At 36.6% G+C, this 23,305-nt stretch overlaps 2 protein-coding genes across 2 annotated transcripts; one reads left to right on the top strand and one right to left on the bottom strand.

Annotated features, from left to right (window-relative positions):
- The first annotated feature begins 8,599 nt into the window (after positions 1-8,599).
- LOC145572555 (uncharacterized) lies at positions 8,600-13,050 on the top strand. The gene is made up of 5 exons (XM_081631521.1): positions 8,600-8,987; positions 10,024-10,262; positions 11,233-11,345; positions 12,049-12,189; positions 12,302-13,050. Exons 1-5 carry the CDS (start codon positions 8,723-8,725, stop codon positions 12,552-12,554), a joined length of 1,011 nt encoding a protein of 336 aa, XP_081487647.1. The 5' UTR covers positions 8,600-8,722; the 3' UTR covers positions 12,555-13,050.
- A 1,881-nt stretch (positions 13,051-14,931) lies between these two features.
- On the bottom strand, positions 14,932-17,118 carry LOC145570604 (small ribosomal subunit protein uS11y). Its single transcript, XM_081629729.1, has 6 exons — positions 16,985-17,118; positions 16,736-16,855; positions 16,597-16,642; positions 15,789-15,874; positions 15,566-15,695; positions 14,932-15,218 (listed from the first exon to the last, which is right to left on the bottom strand). The coding sequence occupies exons 1-6, from the start codon at positions 16,985-16,987 to the stop codon at positions 15,151-15,153; spliced, it is 453 nt and encodes a 150-aa protein (XP_081485855.1). The 5' UTR covers positions 16,988-17,118; the 3' UTR covers positions 14,932-15,150.
- Positions 17,119-23,305: the final 6,187 nt, after the last annotated feature.

Genomic DNA, 23,305 nt, shown 5'->3' with positions numbered 1-23,305 from the left:
CATATATATATATATATATATATATATATATAAAATAATCATCATAATAATATACTCAATCTCATTAAAGCATAATAATAATAGCAAAATCCTAGGCATGATACTAACAAGATTAATAACAAATCCTAGCATGTTATTAAACATTAAAGATCAAATCTTCATCCCTAACATAATACTAACATGATATTAGAAAAGAATAGGAAGCATCCTAAACATGATACTAGGAATCATAAAAACATCCTAACATGATACTAGGAATCAAAACAACATCCTAACATGATACTAGGAATTAATATAATTAAAGCATGATTTTTATATTAAAAGAATAACAATTAAATTATTTACTTGGATGCCTCGTATCTCTTTCTAATAGCAAAATACACACGTTAGTAACTTCAAGGAAAATAATAAACAATAAAAACAATTAAACTAAATAATTGAAATAGAGATTTGGGACCAAACCCTCAGAAATTATCAACCTTTCACGTCTAGGGCGAAGGCAACTTCGAACTTGGCTAGGTGTGTCTAGGACTTGTGAATGTGGAATTTTGTAAGAGGGAAGGTTAGAGAAAGAATAGAGAGAAAGCTTCTAGCTTAGAGAGAGAATAGAGAGAGATGATTGTTAATTAATGAAAACGGGGAGATACGACCCCTATTTATAGAAAAATAGTCCGAAAACGATAGAAAATACATCAAGTTCTATACGGAATAAAACTGGCATTTGTCACCAGGCGACAGGCATTAGCGCCAGGCGACAGACAGTAGCGCCAGGCGACAAACTCTGTCGTTTGGCACTAATTAAAAGATAAAACACGCTTTGTACGGAATCCTTTTCTTAATATGATTAAACAACAAATTCCGTGTTTATCAAATTAAAATCAAGTTTATCATAAAACACTTATTTTATTCTAAATAAAACTCTTAAAATTTAATTATCAATCCTAATCTCATTAGAATTTAAAAGAACCTTCTAGATATTCAAGAAGATTAAAATCAATCCTAATAACTTTAGGAATAATAATTTATAAGCCCTCCTCTAGATCATTGGGCCGCATATAAAATTCATTTCGGGCCAAATTTAATTTAATCCATAATTTCCTCATTATTCATCGGAATTAGGCTTATAATATATCGTTGAAAAGCTCTTTTTGAGCCTAATCCAACTACACTATTATTGGACCCTTATCATGGACCAAACTAAATTGGACTGGCTATTTTCATAAATAGAGTGTAAAAAGAAATATTTTCAAAAACAGAAAGAGAGATATTTTAATAAAAACAACCACATCACTAGACTTTTCACACTTTCACTTCGTTCGATAATCAAATGACGTGAAAGGTATTCATCACTAGGTTTGGTTTTGGGGAGACACATTTGGGTGTCTACACTATCACACTTCAGATGGATTGTGCCCAATACATCTCTTGGGCCGAAGGACTTTTCAAGATCAATTCTAGGGCTCATCAAGTGTTGCATCACATTCTTCCCTCTCCTGACCAACCTGACGATCCCCTTTCTCTCGCAATCACCGACCCTGAGTTGTGGAGCTACCTCGACGCCATTGTTCTCTAATGGATTTATAGCACTATCTCCAACGATCTCCTCCATACAATCCTTGAACCCGACTCTACCGCTGCGACTGCGTGGGGGAGATTGAAAGATGTCTTCCAAGACAATCAAACCAACCGTGCCGTTCAACTCGAATCCGAATTCTCACAAGTCGATTCGAACAATTTCCCTAATGTCTCTGCTTATTGTCAACACATTAAAATGCTTGCGAATCAACTCGCTAATGTTGGGGCCAAAGTTTCTGATCCTCGTCTTGTTATCACTCTTGTTCGTGGGCTTCTGAAAGCTTATGACAATGTTGCTACTCTGCTTCAACAAGCTGACCCCCCTGTTTCTTTCCAAAAAGCGCGGTCAATGCTCACCCTAGAAGAGTCCCGCCAAGCCACTCAAGCCTCGAACAAAGCCCAAGCATCCGGGTTTGCTCTTATTGCTACGGGAAGTCCCTCCTCCAATCATGACAATCACAACGGTCATGAAAACCGCAACCACCAAAAACAGAGCAACTATTGCGGCGGCGGTCGCGGTGGCCCTGGGAAAGGTCGCACCGGTGGGGGTGGTCACAACGGAAAGGGCCGTGGTGGCCGCGGTTCCGGGCAGCATCAACACCAGCAGCAACTCTCTCCTCCCCCTCAATGGAACAGTGCTCAAGGATGGAAATACTCTCCTTGGGCAGCATGGGCTCCTCCCCCTTGGGCCGTCCCTCCTTGCCCATGTCCAACAAACTCGTGGGCTCGTCCTCCTACTGGGCAGAGACCTCACCAAGGTGGTATTCTTGGGCCAAGACCTCAACAACATCAACAAGCTTTCACTGCCAGTGCTCCCTCCTCTGTCGGTTATGCACCCACGGACATTGAAGCCGCTTTGCACACTCTCTCCTTGTATCAACCCGACGAGAATTGGTACATGGACACCGGAGCTACCTCTCACATGACTTCAAATCAAGGTACTCTCTCGTCTTACTTTAATTTGAGCAATCGTCACAATATTATTGTTGGCAACGGTAGTGGAATTCCAATTCTTGGTCATGGTCAAGCTTCCCTCCCTCCCTTCACCTTAAACAATGTCTTACATGCTCCTAACCTCATAAAAAATCAGATTTATGTCCGAAAATTCACTAGTGATAACTTTGTTTCTATTGAATTTGATCCGTTTGGTTTTTCTGTGAAGGACCTCTGGACGGGGACCATCCGTATGAGATGTGATAGCTCGGGGGAGCTATATCCTTTCACCTCCACCGTCACTCATGCCTCACCTCACACCGCCCTTGCTGCCTTCCCTTCTACCTTATGGCACGCCCGTCTTGGCCACCTCGGGACTCCTATTTTGAGCACTCTCAAGAAGAAAAATTTTATACAATGTAATAGGATTTTGAATTCTACTATTTGTTCTTCTTGTGTTTTGGGAAAACATGTAAAACTTCCATTTTATTCGTCCACTACTTGTACTTCTTTACCCTTTGACATTTTGCATAGTGACATTTGGACATCTCCTAAACTAAGTAGTGTGGGACATCATTATTATGTGCTATTTTTGGATGATTTTACCAATTTTCTATGGACTTTTCCGATTGCTCAAAAATCCCAAGTTCACTCCCTCTTCCTTCAAATTAATGTTTATGCAAACACTCAATTTGAACGTAATGTTAAATGTTTTCAATGTGATAATGGTGGAGAATATGACAATGACTCTTTCCGGAATTTTTGTGTCTCTCATGGCATGGTGTTCCGTTTCTCGTGCCCTAACACCTCTCCTCAAAATGATAAAGCCGAGAGAAAAATTCGTACTATTAACAATATGATACGTACTCTTCTTGCTCACTCATCCATGCCTCCCTCCTTTTGGCATCATGCCCTTCAAATGGCCACTTATCTTCACAATATTCTTCCCACAAAACTTCTAGCCTACGACTCATCCACAAAAATTCTATATCAAAAAGACCCCTCTTACTCTCACCTTTGGGTTTTTGGGTGCCTATGCTACCCTCTCCTCCCTTCCACTTCTATCAACAAACTCCAAGCTTTATCCACCCCTTGTGTGTTCTTGGGCTATCCCCTTAATCATCGTGGTTACAAATGCTATGACATATCAAGTCGGAAAATCATCATTTCCCGACATGTGATTTTTGACGAAACTCAATTTCCGTTTGCCAAAATTCACACTCCATCCTCTACTACCTACAATTTCCTTGATGATGGTCTACCTCCTGCCTTAATCCATCACCTTCATCATCAGCCCACAAATCAGGCCCAAGCGCCATCTCCCCTTATCACTCCCACGGCCCAGCAAAACTCGTCCCACTCTCCTCTCATTCCCTCACCAGCGGATTCCTCTCACTCTCCTCCTATGGGCTCCGCCCTTCCAAGGCCAAGCTCTACCCCAATTCAATTTGGGTCCTTACCCCCTGACCCTCTTCTCCTCCCTACTAGTCAGGCCCCAAACTCTTTGGGCCAACGCACCAGCAGGCCTCCCCCTCCCCCCTTAACTGTTTGGACTCGTAGCTCTCATGGGATCCACAAACCCAAACAAATTTTCGACCTCAACTGTTAGTCCACTCCATCTCCTCTACCCAAAAATCCCATTGTTGCCCTTTCCAACCCGAATTGGAAAAATGCCATGATGAATGAATTTGATGCTCTTATTAAAACTAAGACGTGGGAGTTAGTGCCCCGTCCTCCTAATTTTAATTTTATTCCTTGTATGTGGCTCTACAAACATAAAAAGGATGCTAATGGTGTTTTTGAGAGGCACAAAGCCCTTCTTGTTGTTAATGACATAAATGAACAGGTTGGGATCGATTGTGATGAAACTTTTAGCCCGGTTGTTAAACCGGCTACTATTCGTACGGTTCTTAACATTGCTCTCTCTAAGTCTTGGTCCATTCACCTGATAACATGATATTATACACGATTTATATGTGATATTTGGTCATGTTTTATTGTGTTTTCTTCATTCTCCTAATCTTTTTGAGCTATTATTCTTCCTATTTCGATATTGCTCTTCTCGGTTTGTTTGTTTTTGTTTTTATAGGAATAGGGCTCGATTTGCATGGAATTTATTTTAATCGCGAGATATTTCTTTATATGGAGCGTTTCTAGCACCAATGGAGCATCAATGGAGCATTTTGGCAGCCTACTCCACAGCTTGGTTGTGGCGTGCAATCTGTTGGCCACAACCTGGCTGTGGGCGTCTATATTAGAGCAAGGGAGAGGCGAAGACAGCCCGCTCCACAGCCTGGTTGTGGCGGTTTTCTTCATGCCACAACCCACCTGTGGCAGCTCATCTTGGTGGCGTTTGAGAGTCCTATTTAGATAAAAATATCTAGTTTTATGCTAGGATATAAATAGGTTTTAGATAGTCTTTTATTTATCACTTTACTTTTCCATATATTATTTTAGACTTCTTTTTGGGTATTACGTTCTTCCATTTATTTTCTAGGGTTTTGCTTTCAAGATTTCATAATTAATTCCAAGTATTGATTTCTTCTCTTAATTCTTTTATTTTATTATTGTTAATTATGTTTTCTTTATTGATTATCATTCTTGTTTTCATTAATATGTGTGAGTAGTTTCCCTATTCCAAGATCTAGCGGAACCCAAATATGATTAATGCTTCTTTAAATTCTCTAATGATAATTGCAATTGATATGCTTAATTTATTGTGCTCATGCCAATACTAGATTAGGGATGATTGGTATTGTTATTAATCCATTGTTTTAATCGCAACGGGAGTTAAGGTTTTGACGGGTTTGAATAAATCAATTAAGGGTTTGAAGTTCATCACGGGAGTAGTTGAATGGATGATTAGGAAGTCAGGGTAATGTGCTCAAGGTCTTTAATTTACATGATTCCACGGAAGTAGGCTTGATTGTGATTAGGGAAGCCATTAATAACTCGGGAGAGACCATTGGTACTATTAAGGGATTACTTTTCCTCTTTAATCAATTGAAGTATATGTTAGGGGTAGAACTACTATTGCATTACTTGTACTCGTGGTAATGCTTGATGTTGGATGTCTTTAGTATTTGATTATCATTTTATTTAGTTTAATTGTCGTTCTTGATATTTAGTTATTAATTCTCAATTATTTGATTTGGTTACTTGCTTAGTAGTTACTTGAGTCTAATTAATAAGTTGAACCATAGTCTCTTGGGATCCGACCCTTGCTTGCCCATCTACATAGTAGTGGTCTAGTTAGGTTTATTTTTGTTAGGTACGCGACACGCTTATCATCACCAAATGGACATCAAAAATGCTTTCTTGAATGGTGATATTGCTGAAACGGTTTATATGCATCAACCACCCGGACTCCATGATAAGGACAAACCGGGTCATGTATGTCTTCTCAAGAAGGCTCTTTATGGGCTTAAGCAAGCCCCACAGGCCTAGTATCATCGGTTTGCTTCATTTGTGGCTACCATTGGTTTTTCTCACAGTACATCGGACAACTCTCTCTTCATCTACTCTCATGGCAAAGAAGTAGCATACATTCTTCTCTATGTCAATGATATCGTCCTCACCGCCTCCTCCGATGCTCTTCGGCTCTCTATTATGGGTCGTCTCAGCTCCGAGTTTGCCATGACTGATCTCGGTCCCCTCAAATCTTTCCTTGGTATTTCGGTCACTCGACATTCAGGTGGTATGTTTTTATCTCAACAATCATATGCCATGGATATCATCGCTCGTGCAAACATGTCCTCGTGCAAACCTTCGGCCACACCCGTTGACACCAAAGCCAAATTGAGCTTTACTTCCGCCCTCCTATTGAAGATCCCACCTTATATCGTAGTCTCGCCGGCGCCCTTCAATATCTCACCTTTACCCGCCTGGATATCTCGTATGTCGTGCAACAAATCTGTTTATATATGCACGACCCAAGGCAGGAGCATATGCATGCTGTTGGGAGGATTTTGCGGTACCTTCAAGGTACCTTATCTCACGGGCTACACCTCTATGCCTCACCCGCAAGCAGCTTAATCTCCCACTCTGATGCGGACTGGGGTGGCTGCCCTGATACACGCCGGTCAACCTCGGGTTATTGCGTGTTTCTTGGAGACAATTTGATCTCTTGGTCTGCCAAGAGACAACCCACCATCTCTAAGTCAAGTGCGGAGGCCGAGTATTGTGGTGTTGCTAATGTCGTCGCCGAATCATGTTGGCTTCGCAACCTCCTTCTCGAACTCCACTGCCCCATCAAGAAAGCCACGGTAGTGTATTGTGACAATGTTAGTGTCGTTTATCTCTCCGGCAACCCAATTCAACATCAACGAACCAAGCACATTGAGATGAACATCCACTTTGTGCGTGAAAAGGTTGCTCTTGGTCAAGTTCGTGTCCTCCATGTTCCTTCTCGATATCAAATCGCAGACATCTTCACCAAAGGTCTTTCTCAACTCCTTTTTGATGATTTTAGAAACAGTCTTAGCGTTCACAAGCCTCCCGCTTCGACTGCGGGGGTGTATTAAATTATGTAAATAATCTTGTATTTATTAGGTTCTCTCCCCTCAACCAATGTATTGATTAGATTCCTTAACCCTAGCTTAGTGCTTGGTAATCTTTTGTATTTATACACTTTCTAATAATGAGAAGCTCAAGGGATTATTTCTTATAGTGAGGAGTGGTATGTAGACCCGCAACAATTTTGTGGTATGCAGGGCAGGTGGGGCAATCGCCTTAGGCCCAATTTCATCAAGTCCAAATTTAGTTAAAAAAGGGTCCTAAATTTTAAAAATTAAAATAAAAACTCCATTAACATTGTTTTTCTAGAAGACCGATGTATGATGAATTCGGCATATTTTGGTGAGATTGATATATGATGAATTCGACATATTTTGGTGAGGTGCATAATGATTATATTTGAAATAATGTTTTTATTCAGTTTACACGTGTTTTGGCATTTTAGGGATATATTTCTATTTTCTGATACAATAAATTAATTAATTGAATCATTATTTTAATCTATGCAATACCGTTTTTATCATTGTGGTTTGATATATATAAAATTGCCAATTAGGATTAAAGATATACTTTACTGAGCAGTGGCGGATCCAGGAATGTTGGATTGGGGGTACGGTGTGAAAAATTCGGCTTGTAAAAATACAAAAGTTGACTAACTAAATTTCAATTATTTATTGGTTTCACCATCTTATTATTCATTGAATGTATTACTTAACTAAAATAGAACTAATACTCCTTACAATAATACAATGGAATACTTCATAATTTAAGGTCATACACTTACACATATACAAAACTTTTCGACGAATTTTTAATTTAAGTTAACTATTGTATAAATACACTAAATATACTTGTAATAATTTAAAGTATAACTTATATATTACACTTTAATACATTGTCACAATCTAATACTTCGTATATGAATACACAAATTGAGACATGCTAATAATGATCGGAAAAAAAAATCATAATAGTATATTGATTACCCTAATTATAGTTTAGAACTAATAATGCGCAAAGTCTTATTTTTATTTAATGAGAAATCATTTGACAATTATAGGATATTAACAATATATATAAAATATGAAGTAAGATATTATTTATAATACTTCGTAATTGATATATAAAATATGGTAAGAAGTGGTATGCAGGCCCGCAGCAATTTCGTGGTATGCAGGGTAGGTGGGGCAACTGCCCTAGGCCCAATTTCGTCAAGTCCAAATTTAGTTAAAAAAGAGCCCTAAACTTTAAAAATTAAAATAAAAATTCTTTGTGTAATTATTAGGCCGTAGTAATAAGATTTGTGAAAAATCTTGCAGAGGCAACATCAGATGATGATATGAATAAAATTTTTAGTCAATATGCAAAAATTACGAGTGCTGTTGTGATGCGTGATGTAGATAGAAAGTCAAAAAAATAATTAATAAATTTATAAATGCCGGATTGCTTTTTATTAATATTAATTAATGAAATAATTTGTTTCAAAAAAATAAAAATAAAAAAACAATTAACTTACTATTAAAGTTGCTCTAATCCGTAAATGAGCATATCTATCGGTATAATTGACAAATTTTTCTATTTTTATTGAAGCAATTTTTCGTAAGTCGCTAAAGAGCCCGGAATTTTTAACAAACCCCGTACTTTGAAAACTGAAACTATTGGTATCAGAATTGTTTGGAGCTTCGAAGAGAGAGAAAAAATGGCGAGAACGATTCGAAACAAACTCGGATTAACTCAGTTTGTAACTCAGTCCAACATTCTAGGTTTCAATTTAGGGCTAAAATCATGCAATAGTAGGAGATTGTTGGAAACCCTAGCTTTTGAAGAAGTAAGATCTTCCAATTCAATTGATAAGCCGTCTCATTGTACAGCATTCATCCTTCATGGCCTTTTGGGTTCCGCAAGAAATTGGCGATCATTTGCTCGCAATCTTTCTTCTTATCTCTCCACTAATTCCTCCTCTGGTAAATTCCTTCTCTTTATTTGATTTGTTGCAGTTCATTTAGTTAATTTTGTGATTTAATTTTGTTCAACAGAGAAAAGTTGCAATTTTGTATCTTAAAATCTGTATTTTTCTAGTTTTGTTTGGATAATTTCATGGTTGGTAACTTTTTGATGATTTGTTGAGCCATTTTACGCCAATTTTTAAGAGCTGAATTTGATGATAGTATATGTAGCTAATTTTATTTTATTATTATTATTGTAATAGACGCTCAATTTTCATTAAGAGGGATGCTATAATGATAATTGTTGTATGGTGTTGAATACTGAATAGTGCATATAAGGATGACATTTTTCGTAATTGAAAAGGCTGATTGATAGAGTAACATTGAAGATTATTGATTAGTACTTAGGGTGCAAGTCATGGCTCGGGTTTGTGAGTCATTGTCATACCCTTCCTATGGCGTTGTTGGCTTATCGGTCCGGCTTGCTTGGTGCTACTTGATTCGTTTATCCCTTAGCAAGCTGCAATCGGGAGGGGAAAAAAAATAAAATTATTTGGTATGTCTTAGACTCCTAGTAGCACACTTTTGGGCTAGTTTAACAATATAGGTAGTGTATTGCCTTCCGGCACTCAATCTCAACCAACAAATTAGGCAATACTAGGCTCGCTAGATAGGCGGTGTCTGGTTTCTGAGATGAGGATTGGTGAGACTGAGGCCTGTGTGGATCTCTGGCTTGGTTGTATTGGATCTTCTGGTTTTATTTTATTTATTTTTTTTCCCATTAATGTAAGGCCTTAATTTTCATTTCAGAAACAAAAGATATAACATTTCCGAACTCTGGTTTTGAGTCTAGAGTTCTAGACAGTTTTTGTGTTTGGACTAATTTTTGTAAGTTGTTAGGTCCATTCGTGATAAGGAAGGAATATATGTATGTAGTGAAGCAATGATATGCAACAAACCCTGTGGTCCAAAAGTCCTAATTCTCGTTCATTCTCTATACAACTTATTGCAAAGAAGTGGAGAACTTTGTGATCTTAGCTTTATCGTTTTGTAGAATGGAGATTGGTGCTTGTTGACTTAAGAAATCATGGGAATTCAGCTGTGGTGCAAGGTCTTTGCCCACCACATGACCTGGACAATGCTGCTGCTGATTTGGCTAATCTAGTGAAATCTCAAGGTTGGGATTGGCCTGATGTTGTTATGGGGCATTCCTTGGGTGGCAAGGTTGCATTGCAGTTTGCTCAGAGTGGGTCTAGTGGAGAGTATGGTGATTTCATATCATTGCCAAAACAGGTATGAATTTTTTACCACCATGTTTTTAATGAATTACTGAGAGACTGAGAGTTGTTCTTGGATTTTTGAGTTGAAGCAATTGCATATTAGTTTTGTAATTAATAACCTAGATTTCTCTAATTGTCAATCTGTCATCCATTTGTGAGATTATGTATGCATTGTGCATTAATTTTTTTTATGCACCCCTTGTTTCTATAGTTCATCTGATTCTGAATACTTTGTAGCATTAGCTTTGAAGTTTGAACAATGTTTGCTGTGATACAAAATACTGTATGTTTTTGCTGTGCGGATATTGCTGGGTAAAAATGATGAACATCAGCTGCCGCTGGTCACTTGTCTGCTGATTGCCTGATTGTGACACACATGATTTCAAAGAATTCTTGACTTAATAGATTTCAATTTTTCTGTGTGACACATGTGATAAATGGTACTCGTACTATATAGTATATATGTCCCTATTTTTTTGTCCCATTGCAATATTGTCAGTCAACTTTTAATTACTTTGACCACTAATCATCACTAACCTATAAATTATAATATATTCATGTGAGATTTTGTTGGATTGCTCTTAATGTCTACTTTAGAATATCACATTTTATAACTTTTTGCATAAGCGGAGTTGGAGCTTGGAGATATTTCACATTTTCAGACGTGTCTTGAAAACCATAAACAGTCAAATGGAGCAAACAAATAGGGGAAGAGGGAGTATTTTCATAGGCCACGATATAGTGCTCCTGAAAAAATTTAAACTAGATTTGGTGTTATCATGTCTTTTGTCTTGTATGCTATACTGATGTAGAACTTAAATATTGGATCATTCTCTGATACAGTTACTTTCTGATTGTATTTCATTATGGTGATTGGGTATCTTTTATCATCATATTAGCTGCACGTTTCTGGCTTGCTCTTTACGTTTCAACTTTATGAATGTATGTTGCTTTAGCTTCCATATTTACATGATGCAGAACAGTTATGGGTACTGGATTCGGTGCCCGGAGTTGTGAATCCTGAAGACAGTAGTGGAGAAGTAGAAAAAGTATTGGAGACCTTGCAAAGTCTTCCTTCACAAATCCCTTCTAGAAAGTGAGGACACTTGAAACTTTCTTGTCAGGATCTTTTATATTTAAACTTTTTATTTATGTGAACTAGCTCATGTCCTTGGCCAGCTAACTCTCTTAAGTCTGTTCACTTTGTTGTATAAGATAATTGTCATTGTATCATCACTAGACTCACGAAAATATATCACTTGTAAAAACCAAATGAGCTTTCCTCTTTTAATTGTCATTAGACTTCACTTGTTTATTATGATTCCTGAACTTGTTTGGTGGCTGTTGAATCTTCTGAGACCGACAAACATAGTAATATGCTGCACTGACAAAGTAAGAGCTGGGGGTTTGGCATTAATTATCCTGCTAATTTTGTTGTACTAAGTCTACTTACCAAACTTCTGACTCAGCTCTTTGGCTTTTAGAACAATCAAGTCATTCATACTGAGAAAGTGAGAAACCTATACTTTTTCTCTGCTCCCTATTGTCCCAATTAGAATGCAAATTATATTTCCACAAAAGGATGCATTAAGCAATGGTTATAAGGTTTGAAGAGCACAAGGGATCGTAGCACCAAATATCAGCTCAGTAAAGAGGCCTACTGGTTGGCTGAAACAAGAGATCCTGCTTATGTATTGCCATGTCTAGAAATTGATCCACCACTTATTCTGCTCATTGTGCTCGAATATTTTTTTTCCCCCTATATAACCATGATGGGATTTTGTTATGATCTTCTGCAGGTGGCTTGTGGAACACATGATAAAGCTGGGGTTTTCAAAGTCATTGTCAGAGTGGCTAGGCACTAACCTAAAGAAATCTAATGACCATGAGACATGGGCATTCAACCTCGAAGGTGCATTTCAGATGTTCAACTCTTACAGGTCCGCTTGATTTTTTATTTCAGCTTTGCCCATATTGTTTGCATTTGTAGTATATGCTTAATTTCTCAGCACATTGACCTTCTACACAATTGTGGTTCTTATTTACTTTCAGGGAGAAGGACTACTGGCCTCTCCTAGAGAACCCTCCGAGAGGAATGGAAATTTCAATTGTACAAGCTGAGAACAGTGATAGATGGGATCCATATGTTATACAGAGGCTTGAATCTCTTACCAGGAAGGAAAGAGATGGATCTGAGGGGAAATTTTCTCTTCATGTTCTTCCTAAAGCTGGGCATTGGGTTCATGTAGATAATCCAAAGGGACTCTTGGAGATTGTTGCTCCCAGGATTGCTTCGTTGAATTAAGACTATATGGAGGATAAAGAAAATTCTTGGTGTCTTCTCCAACAATGTATCGGTAGATATCCTGATTTAAATTATTTCTGCCATCCAGTCTTTTCCAATTGACTGCAAAGGTGTGCATGAAACAAAATAATTACAAAACCAAATTCTAAGTCGTCGTGTGTGATGAAGTTTTTCGCTGATTTGTCTGCAATAATTTCTAATTACTTGCTGTTTAGTGGGTTCTATGCTGTGCATTGTAAAATTGACTGGTTAAGAGAAATTTCTAGCATATAAGCAAACAATTTTGACATTCATTTCATTAATCAATATACTTTTCTGATGATGGGAACAGAATTGATGAATGTGCATGTACTGCCAGGCATGGCTGTAGATGCTTGAGGTACATTGTTTCTGTTTACACTTCTTAATATGGTGCAACTGTATTGATGATTGTTATTTGTTCAATTGAGGAGCCTCAGTGGGGATTAGGAATAATGTTTATTGTGAGGCTTTTTATGTTGATGATGATGGTGGTGGTGGTGATGGTGATATAGAGAATTTCCATGATGATGACTTTCATCAGGATGGGGAGTCGCTACTGCAAACTTTATTGGAAATTGAGCAGCCTCCAACGGGTCCAAGACATGATAGTGAAGTCTACTATGGTGATCTTCATAAGGACCTCGAGCTTTTACAAGTGTCTCTGGTGAAATTTGAGCATTGGGGGTATGGAGATGGTTATGAGCCCTCTTATGGTGGTGGTGGTGATGATGACGGCGATGGTGGTGGTGATGGTAAAAATTTGCCTTCATTGGGAAATACTCCGAAGCTTTATCTTCTTCATGGTAGACATGATGACGATGTCCGTGAAGGTAACGTTGCTTCTTGCTAAGACTGCGATGAAGCCATCCTGAGGCTGATTCTGGACTTGGGGTCATTTCAAGATTCGGATTCACTGAATTCAACTTCAAGGGAAAAGCTTCCTGTATATCAAGTCCAATAATGCAGCAAGGTTGAATATACAAAACTAAAAATAACTTCAAAAACTTTTGTTATACTCTCTAGTTGCTGCTAACTCATTTAACAACAACTACTGGATAATTACGAATTTTACGAAGTGTATGTTACCTTTGAGTTTGAGTTGACATCCTGCTGATCAATAAGATTATCGGATAATACTTTATGAAACAATGAAAAACAAAGTAGAAACGAAAACATGCTAGTTTTCATCATCATTGTTGTGAACTCAAGTACTTCAGAACTTACAGAAATTTTTTCAGAATTACACTTAGTTATGTGTTTTTGGTGTTGATGAGTCGATTCGATTTCTGTTCAGTAACATTTATCTACCCAAACTGACATGCTGCAGGTATAAAATTGGTGATCTAATTGATAAGATTGGAGACTTTTTCTCAAAAAGGATGTTACGTTAAAATCATTGCGACTAGATGTGATCTAAGATTTAGCTTGAAAATATTGGAAAATTTTCAGGTTCATAAAATTTAGGAAGTTCTTATATGTTTGTTGGGTATCGGATAAGATAAAAAGCGTAAATACAGATTTTTGTTGAAGGTATATATGTATTTGAGTGTGTATTATTACATGCTATACAAAGTTTTGAAGACCTTTTGTTTTCCATTTGTGTGTATTTCTTTTCATACTCCTGGATATATATTTCATACTCCGTACATGACATCCATACTGTGTATTAACAAATTTTGTTACTCATGTTGAGTAACTTGGATTTACCCATTTCTTTAGGTTGAACATTAGTCGCTAATTTATCAGAATGGGATCTTTACTAGACCCCTGTGATTACAAAACACTAACGAGGAATCTGTAAGGATCCTAGTAGTATGTGATAACACCTATAGGGGTCAGTGCAGTCAATCAACCAAATATCACACCCCAAATCACATGAAAAACAACTCCGCTAGTGGCTAGCCATCACTTAGACGGTTTAACCAAACACTAATAGCAACACCTTCAGTGAGAAAGGATCAAATCATCCAAGCATGTGAACTAATAATACATAGGAACTGCTCATCCTACCTTTTTCATAAACATAACCATTAAAATCATTTCCTGATTTGATAATTACATTGGTATAACACTTTTAATTCTTAGTCAACGACATTTTGCATCATTAGCTCACTTTCAGATGCCTAGCAGATACCACAATATGATTTTAAGGCCTAAATAGCCCTTCCATTTAAGAACTTTTGATAAGCAACCAAACTAATCCAACTAAAATTAGCAAGATATTGAGAATACTCTTGATATAATTGAGTCACTAATTATGAAGCTTAGTAAACGTGTGTAATGGCAAACTAGCTTTGGAAGTTTGAACAGGAAGCAGGGCTCAAGTCAATATGCTAAAGAACCAATGACAACAGAGTGTAGCAACACACTATCATATGATCCAATAACTATAAAGTTATGTATTCAACCACCATCAAAATTTCATCTCTTAAACAAAACTCCATAATAATGCTTAATGCAATCTCAAACTACAAGAAGTTCGACTTCAAAAATGAAAACCAAAGGCTTCAACAGTAACTAGACTAACAAAGCCATAGCAATAAAGACCATATGACCAGTGTTGGAACTCGATAATTCACAGCCTCCTTCCCCTTCTTCCTCCCTTTCTGCGGGTACTGTCTGTTGGGATGGGAGTCACATCCTCTGTAATGCAGATACAAGTGCATCAGTACAAGGGTCATAAAATTATATGGAGGTTCTACGCACACCCAAACAAAAGAGAATCACAAGCAAAAACCCATGTTTAAGGGCTAAAAGATCTCACAAAGCAACTAGAAATTCAATAATTTAGGCTGCAAGATAATAGAAAATACAATCGTAATTACTACTTCAGGAAATTAAAGAGCAATTACGATCAACCATTCTATAATTCCATAAAATTAGAGAGCAATTATGCTCAACCATTCAATAATTCCCATAAAATTTTTATATCCAGGTAATTGAGTATAGTAAGAGTAAAAGGCAGCACAATAAATGTGTAAGAACCATACCAATACGGCCAATTTTCATGCCTGAACGGGCAAGAGCTCTGAGTGCAGACTGAGCACCAGGTCCAGGAGTCTTGGTCTTGTTTCCTCCAGTAGCACGGAGCTTAATGTGGAGTGCAGTGATGCCAAGTTCCTGTAATTCAGAGCACAAAATCAAAATATCAACAAGCATTCAAATGGGGAGTTAATTATCCTGTCTAGTCATTTAAATTAAAATGAATAATACCTTGCATCGTTGTGAAACATCTTGGGCTGCAAGCATAGCGGCATAAGGAGAAGATTCATCTCTGTCAGCCTTGACCTTCATTCCACCTGAACAATCCAGAGCACACAATCAGTTTAAAGCAAAACCAACAGACAACATCAGAAGAGAATGGCAATTAAACGACGCAAACAAACTCAGTACTTGACTTGAATAATTTTACTTGCAACCCATTTCATCTATGTCCAAGAGCGATAATCTTACTAGGGGTAACCGCATAATGCTAGTCTAAGGGTTAAACAATACTTGTTTAAATACAAGAAAAGTCTAAGATACATCAACAAAACCATGTTCTGTTATTGCAAGAAATTGAGTACAATTTGTCAATTATAAGGACACAAATCATGTAACAACATCTACAATCAGATAATGTTACAAATAAAAGATTACAAGGAGATTACATTTACCCTAAACTAAGCTTGTCAGAATTTAATAACAAATCATGTAGCAATAACCTCATTTCAGTACTTCTCAAATTGCCACATAAAAGATTAAACTTTGTTTTCACAATAAACTCTGCACAAGTTCAAATGGGATTCTTTGGACAATTAGTCTATCTTAAAATCAGGTTCTCGACATTCCAAAACATGATGCATTTCATACATTTAACAATTGATCATACTTCAATTAACAGGAAGAACAAAGCAACAACATCAAATAAATAAATTAGAATCATCAAGACAAATCATTCAAATGCAAATTGAGCACCAAAAAACCAACATAATTAAACAAACATTGACTAACAAAATCCTGAAAAAATCAAAGATTTTACCTGTAATACGAACAAGGGTTTCTCTGCCAGACAAATCAGTGACATGCTGCAATTCCAACAAAAATCAAAATCGATAAATAAATCAATCCAAAAAAAACAATCATATTATACCAAAAAAACAGAAAAATTACAAACTTACAATGAAGGTATCATTGAAAGAGGCGAAAATGTGAGCGACACCAAAAACATGCTCTCCCTCTCTAACAGCTGGGCCAAGAGTGACGGTCTCAACCTTAGGCTCTTTAGTCTTTCTCTTCGACTAAAATCACCACCATTATCATCGCAAACACAAAAATCAAAATCAAACAATCAGATCTTCGAATTCAGAAAAACAACAAGAACATAAATTTGCAGAAATTGGAGAAGAGAGGAAGAAGGAGAAGCTTACCATGGTTGCAGAAGACGGAAGAGAGAGAAAGGGAGGAAATTAGGGTTTTTGCGGAAATGAGGTGAAGTTGTGAGAGAGAAGAAGACTGAAGTAGAGGAGGAGGTTGATGGCAAATCTTAAATAGCTAGGGTTTTGTGTTTATTGGGTTCATTTTTATTGCCCTCTTTAAATTTATTGGGCTTCGTCGTTTTGGGCTTGCTTTTTTTATGGCCTGCGCATTTCGTTTCTTAAGTCGTGGGGTCCGGATCTCAATATAGTCTCCAAGTCGGGCAAAATTGCATATGGGTAGAGGTGTCAATTTGAGTGTTCGGATTGATTCAGTGAGGTCAAGTCAGATCGGGTCGGGTCTATTTTAAACTTGAGTTACAGTGAATTAATAGGTCATGCAAGTCAAAATCTATATCAATTATTTATTGACGGTTTGATCGGTTTCGAATCGAGTCGGTCGAACATATGGGTTGAATTGAGTTTGACCTTTCAATCGTGTTGGGTCGAATTTGATTTGGGACACGTCGAGTCAATTGGCTTTTAAGGCACCATTTACTCTTCTAGTATGTGCATTGTTGAGGCAAGTTTGGGGATGGGTTGGAGGCTAGATTTGAACTCGTTTTGCTTAAAAATTGTTAGTTAAATTGTCTTGTAATATTTCAAAATTATACCAAAGGTTTGTTTTATTAAGGGGAATTGGATTAAATTTGTTTTTAGTTTTGTTGGAATGAGTTGTCAATTGTTATTATTATTATGTCATTGTTATTGAGGTTCATGGAGGTTAATCAAGAAATTCATGTTAGTTGATGACTTTTGAAAATCAATAAGAAAATTTTGGAATTTGGTACCTCAAAAATGAGGAGTGTTGAATTTTGGTAGCCCTTTAAAACTTTATTTTATTTTGGTACCCATCAAAGTTTAAAATTATAGGTTTTGGTACTTTCGTCTATTTTCTGTTAAGTTTGCCGTTAGTGGGGCCCATTATCTAATTAATTAATAATTTATTTTATTAAAAAAAACTTTAAAAAATAAAAACTTAAATAAAATAAAAAACCAACCAACTGCCCTCCCCCCTCCTCCCTGTCAGCCGCCCTTCCCCCACCCTGTGCCGGCTGGCAGTGCTCAAACACTCCCCCGGCGCCAGCGAGCCCACCTCCATTTCCCTCCTGCGATCTCAGCCCTCCGCACAACTGCTGCAAAACCACCGCACACCGCCGCACAACAGCAGCTACCCTCCAAAACAACCATCGTTTGCCGACCTATTCCCTTCCTGAAACAACCACCATCGCGCTTTCGCCACCCCTCAAAACCCCAAAACCTACCTGAAATAACTTGAAAACAAAACCCATTTAGGGTTTTTAAACAACCCAGAAAACGGGTGGTTTTTTAGGTTGTTTCAGGTGGGTTTTGCGGGCATTGCGAGGATGTTTCAGGTGGTTTTGCTAGTGTGTGTTGCAGGGGGTGCTGGTGGCTTGAAGGTGGCTTGAAGGAGCGGCGAATTGGAGGTGTTGGTGGTGCGAATTGGAGGTGTTGGTGATGCGAATTGGAGGTGTTGGTGGTGCGATTTTGAGGTGCTGGTGATTGGTGGTTGCGAATTGGAGGTGCTGGTGGCTTGAAGGTGGCTAAGGGGTGGCTGGAAGGTGACAAGGCCCACTAACGGAATAGTTAACAGAACATGGATGGAGGTACCCAAAAGCTATAATTTTACACTTTGATGGGTACCAAAATAAAATAAAGTTTTAAAAGGGTACCAAAATTTAACACCCCCCATTTTTGAGGTACCAAATTCCAAAATTTCCAATCAATAATGAAGGTTGAGATTATTCTACTATCCTTATTTACCTTAGTTACATTATAAAGGTTTTGTGAAAGTTATAAGTAGTGAATTTATTTTAGACTGTCCAATTTTTGTAACTGTATCAATAATTACATACGATTAATTTGTGGTAATCCTTGTTTAAAAGGAGTTGCATGGTGTAAGCAACGAGTTTTATTTGTTTAAGGGCATGTTCACATTTACTTAATTTCAGTTCAGTTCAGTTCAGGTCTAATCAGTTCAGTTCAATTCAGCTCCTAATTTCCCTCTCTCATAAAATATTCAGTTCAGCTCAGTTCAGTTCAGTTCAGCTCCAATTAGTTCAGTTCAGTTCAATTCAGCTCCAATCAGTTCAGTTCAGTTCAGTTCATCTCAGTTCAGTAAATGTGAACAGGCCCTAAATTTATGAGTTTAGTAAAATATATAAAAAAAATTTAACAGTGTATAAAAATATAAGTTGATAATAGCAGTACACTAAGTTATAAATATGGCGAGTAATTTAACAAAGTTTTCCTTGGTAAACATGGGTTTTTGCTTGTGATTCTCTTTTGAAAATTTATCTTTATTACTACATTGTTATGAGTATTGAATGACACTATGTTTCTAATTTACCATTGAGTTTATGTTTGTGTCTTTGAAAGAACTTTATTAAATTGAATTATTTTTAAAAATGAAATTTTATTTACTTTTCAAAGTGAAAAAGATTTTATTCCAGTTATGTGTAATGAGTTTAGGTATACAAGAAATATGAATAAAAAGGTTTGATTAATTTACTTGTGAACTATTAGAAATGTTCATTCTGATAAGTAACAATTCTTTGAGATATCAACTATATACTAAAAGACACACCAACAATGACACATGTCATCTCCTGGTGTGTCTTTAGTATTATTTTTTTTAATTTTTTAAAAAAAGAAATTTATTTAATAAACAAACATTTTACATAAATAAAACAATCTTTGAGAATATAGAGGAAGTAATTATATCAATCTTCAAAATATTACGGAGTACATAAATATGATTGTATCAATTTCTTTATTTTTTTTATTTTAATTATATATCATACTTTAACAAGGAAATACTAGCTACTTTCCTTTTTTTTTAAAAAAAAAAAAGGAAATCCTAGCTACTCTATCCTTATTAATTACTAGTATATATACACATACAAATATAATGCATGTACTATTATAGCTGACTCACTTTTGTTAATTTGCAATTAGACAACTATATTGTGTATCCAATCTATCCATGTATATTAATAAAACATTCATTCAAAAAAAAATATATAGATTAATAAAACATTATGCAATCATAGATCGACATAATTAGCAAAGTTAAGGAAAACTCCATTATTTAAGGAAGGTCTGTTAATCTATGCAATATTTTTTTTTTGCTTTTATTTTTATATTTATCTCAACTAGTGTGTCACCCGGGCGATGCCCCGGGTTACTGCTTTGAATTTGTTTTTTTAGTGTGCAAATGGTTTGTCCATCATGGTGTTATGTATTTCAAATTTATTGTTACAGATTATGTTCTGCTGGAGAGTGTTGGAAGGCAATAGCAATTGTTTTGATTAAGTTGTTTTAAAAAGCTTATGTCTACCTAATAGAAACAACATTCATATTTTTGTATTTGAAATTTGCTAAAGATTATGTTTGGAACACAGAGTATTGGAAAACAATATGTAATGCTCCATTCCTTGCAAGTTGTTGATTTGGTTTCCTCCAATTTTTCTTCCATTCTGCGCTTGTTGTTTCTCTGGTTTGTTCCTCACATTTACGTGTTCCCCTGTTCAGCTACTACAACTGTTTGGGTTGTTGATGCTCCATCTTCTTTCTCGTTCTCCCTGTATTTCAAAGATTTCGTTTTTCTTGTTATTGTGGGTCATTTTTAGTAACTGATATTCATTGTGTTGAGATGTTTGACTTACATCTCATCTCGATTCCTCTTTTTTGGAGTTATTTGGGTTTTAGTAATTCTCGTGTTGTCATCCTCAAGATGTTCTGGTTGGTGTGTGATGGCTTCCTGCAAATTGCAGTTAATTTATTAGTGTGAAAATATTAAATTTAGGCAGTCTCATTTGTATTTGTGCTTTAACAGACCTGGTTATGTTTTTGTTGCTCTTGGTAAGCCTTTTCTAATTTGTAGTTGATGTCGTATGTCTTTTGGCAAATGAGTTCAGTTTTGTTACTTGTTGTGCTTAGCTTGACCTTGAAAACGAATTGTTTGCCAACGCAATGCTCCAATCGCTGCAGCACCTTTTCTTTGCCATTTTCCTACATTTTGTATATGGCCATTTTAGTTTAAAGGCATTATATTGTATTTGTCGTTAGTAAGTTGTAAGAGTCATACCTCTTTCTCGAGTTCCATTAATTTGTGGACTGGACTTCCAACAATTTTTTCAGCCTCCTTGTCGAACAAAGCCAGCGGAATACATGCACTTCCGTCGTCTATGTCAATAGTTAAGAGGTACCTGCGAGTTTGTTGGTTGTAAAAATGCAAGAATTTTTTTTCCTTATTATTTAGTGTGAGTTGGTATTCTGATGTACCTTGTTTTTGGGTATTTGACTATATCATCGCAGTTTGAGCAGTAAAAAGTCTCATCTATCTTTTTCTTACATGCAGCACAGGAGTTGTAATGCCATTTTTGGTCAGCGTGAATGCTTGTTACTGTTGCATTGCAAGTAAACATCTCCTGCAATAATATTGTTGATAAACATACATGCAAAGTCAACATTGTATTTTTGCTGCAAAACTGTCATGCCTTGAATTGTGATGTGTGACGATTTTTTTTGACATGTTTGCAAGAAATAAAGTTGGATTATGTTATGCTTCATAACATACCCACAAGAAAATTAGTGGTTATTTGGAAATGTTCGATTCGTGTGAAATAAATGTATGGGAAAATCAGTGATTGGCGCTTACCTTTGCTTGTGGATCAAACTGTAGTATATCTTCAATCTTTTTTCTGTTTTTAAACATGGCTTCCTCTACTGGTTCATGTGGTTTCGCCTCTAATTGTTTTATGGGTGTTTTTGGCTCTACCATATTAGGCCTGTAATTTGATATTCTGTGTTTAGATCTCTGGTTTATTGAATTTGCTATATTTATATCACTGTAAGAGTTGCTTACCCTTGCTTGAAACTTTCCACTTCAGGAATTGGCAAGTTAATGTGTATCTTTGTAGCTTGGGTTGAGCTCAACTGGTAGTTTCCTGCATGGTGCATGTTAGGAATGATGTTATTGTGGTATAGCAGTAGGAATGTTTTATTCGAAGTGTAGATCTTGGACTTGTGTTTTTGTTTTTTGTCGTGTTCTTACCTTGGTACATGGTGACTTCTGTAGAGGTGATGAGGAGTACTTTGCAGGCATCTTGATCTTCTGTTATCTCAGTGCTTATTAAGTCAGCTTTGGCTCCCCATAAAGTGACCACGACCTTCACATTGTTGCATGGTTTTGGGCGTGAAGTTTATTAGACTGACATACATATATATAATTATTTTTCTAAGTATTGTAATTTCTTACCATTGGTCTTCAATGTGCATCCTTCTTAATGGAGTTTTTTGTTGGCCAACATTGACCCATGTCTTCTCTTCCACTCCAGTTAGCAGGTCGACAACATTTGTAAATTTTTTTTTTGTTTTTAAAAACATAGATTGAGATGATTACAGGAAAATATTATCCAATGACTAATAGTAGGAAATTTTTTATTGTAAATGTTGTATGGCATGTCTTTGAATGTAAGTTTAATCCACTGAATGTAAGGTAGCCTACCTATGGCGTAGTCTGTCTTTTTATTTCGTTCTTGCAAGCGATCAAGAGGGTGTATTTGAAAGCTGTTCATCGGAATTTTAGCTGCACTTTCTTCTTCTTGTACCACAACAGTGAAAGGTGTAAATCTTATGAGCTGGTCCTTTTTAATTGGGCAGTGAAGCTTGTTGTTCTTAGCTACTTAGAAATTATTGAAGGTGTGAATTTTTCCTTCTATAATTTTGTCCTTGTATGATTTCAGCAAGTCCTTCCTTATAGTGGCCTGAATAAGTCCTCCCTGCATTTTTGTAGATATTTGGTTATTTTTTTTATATAGTTAATGTAGCTGACATTTTAAACTAATTTTTTTTTACCTCTTTCTCCAAGAGGAGCATATCCAAAGAAGTGGGCTGGTCATTGAATTTGTATACTACATCCCACATCCTTATCACTCGAGCTAGCAAGGGGCCAACCTTTAATATGTTCTTCAGTCCAGCAATGTTTTGCGCTGTTGCCATTTTCGCACAGAGTACCTGTACATAAGTTTGTTAGAAACAACATTTGTATGACTGAATAAAAAAAGTTGTCTTGCTTTTAGCATGGAAAGAAACATGTAATATATTATAAAATTTTGAATAATATTAAGCAGGAACTAAATTTTATGGAATGTGTAGAATTTTATTAACGGTTGATAAGTCAAGGCTTACTGTTAAACCTATGTCTAACGGATACATTTTTTCTGAAGCTAAAGATCATTAAAAATTTCT

Source organism: Chenopodium album, chromosome 12 (assembly GCF_948465745.1).
Source record: "Chenopodium album chromosome 12, dcCheAlbu1.1, whole genome shotgun sequence".
Taxonomy (NCBI): domain Eukaryota; kingdom Viridiplantae; phylum Streptophyta; class Magnoliopsida; order Caryophyllales; family Amaranthaceae; genus Chenopodium; species Chenopodium album.
This window is presented reverse-complemented; position numbering and strand designations above follow the sequence as displayed.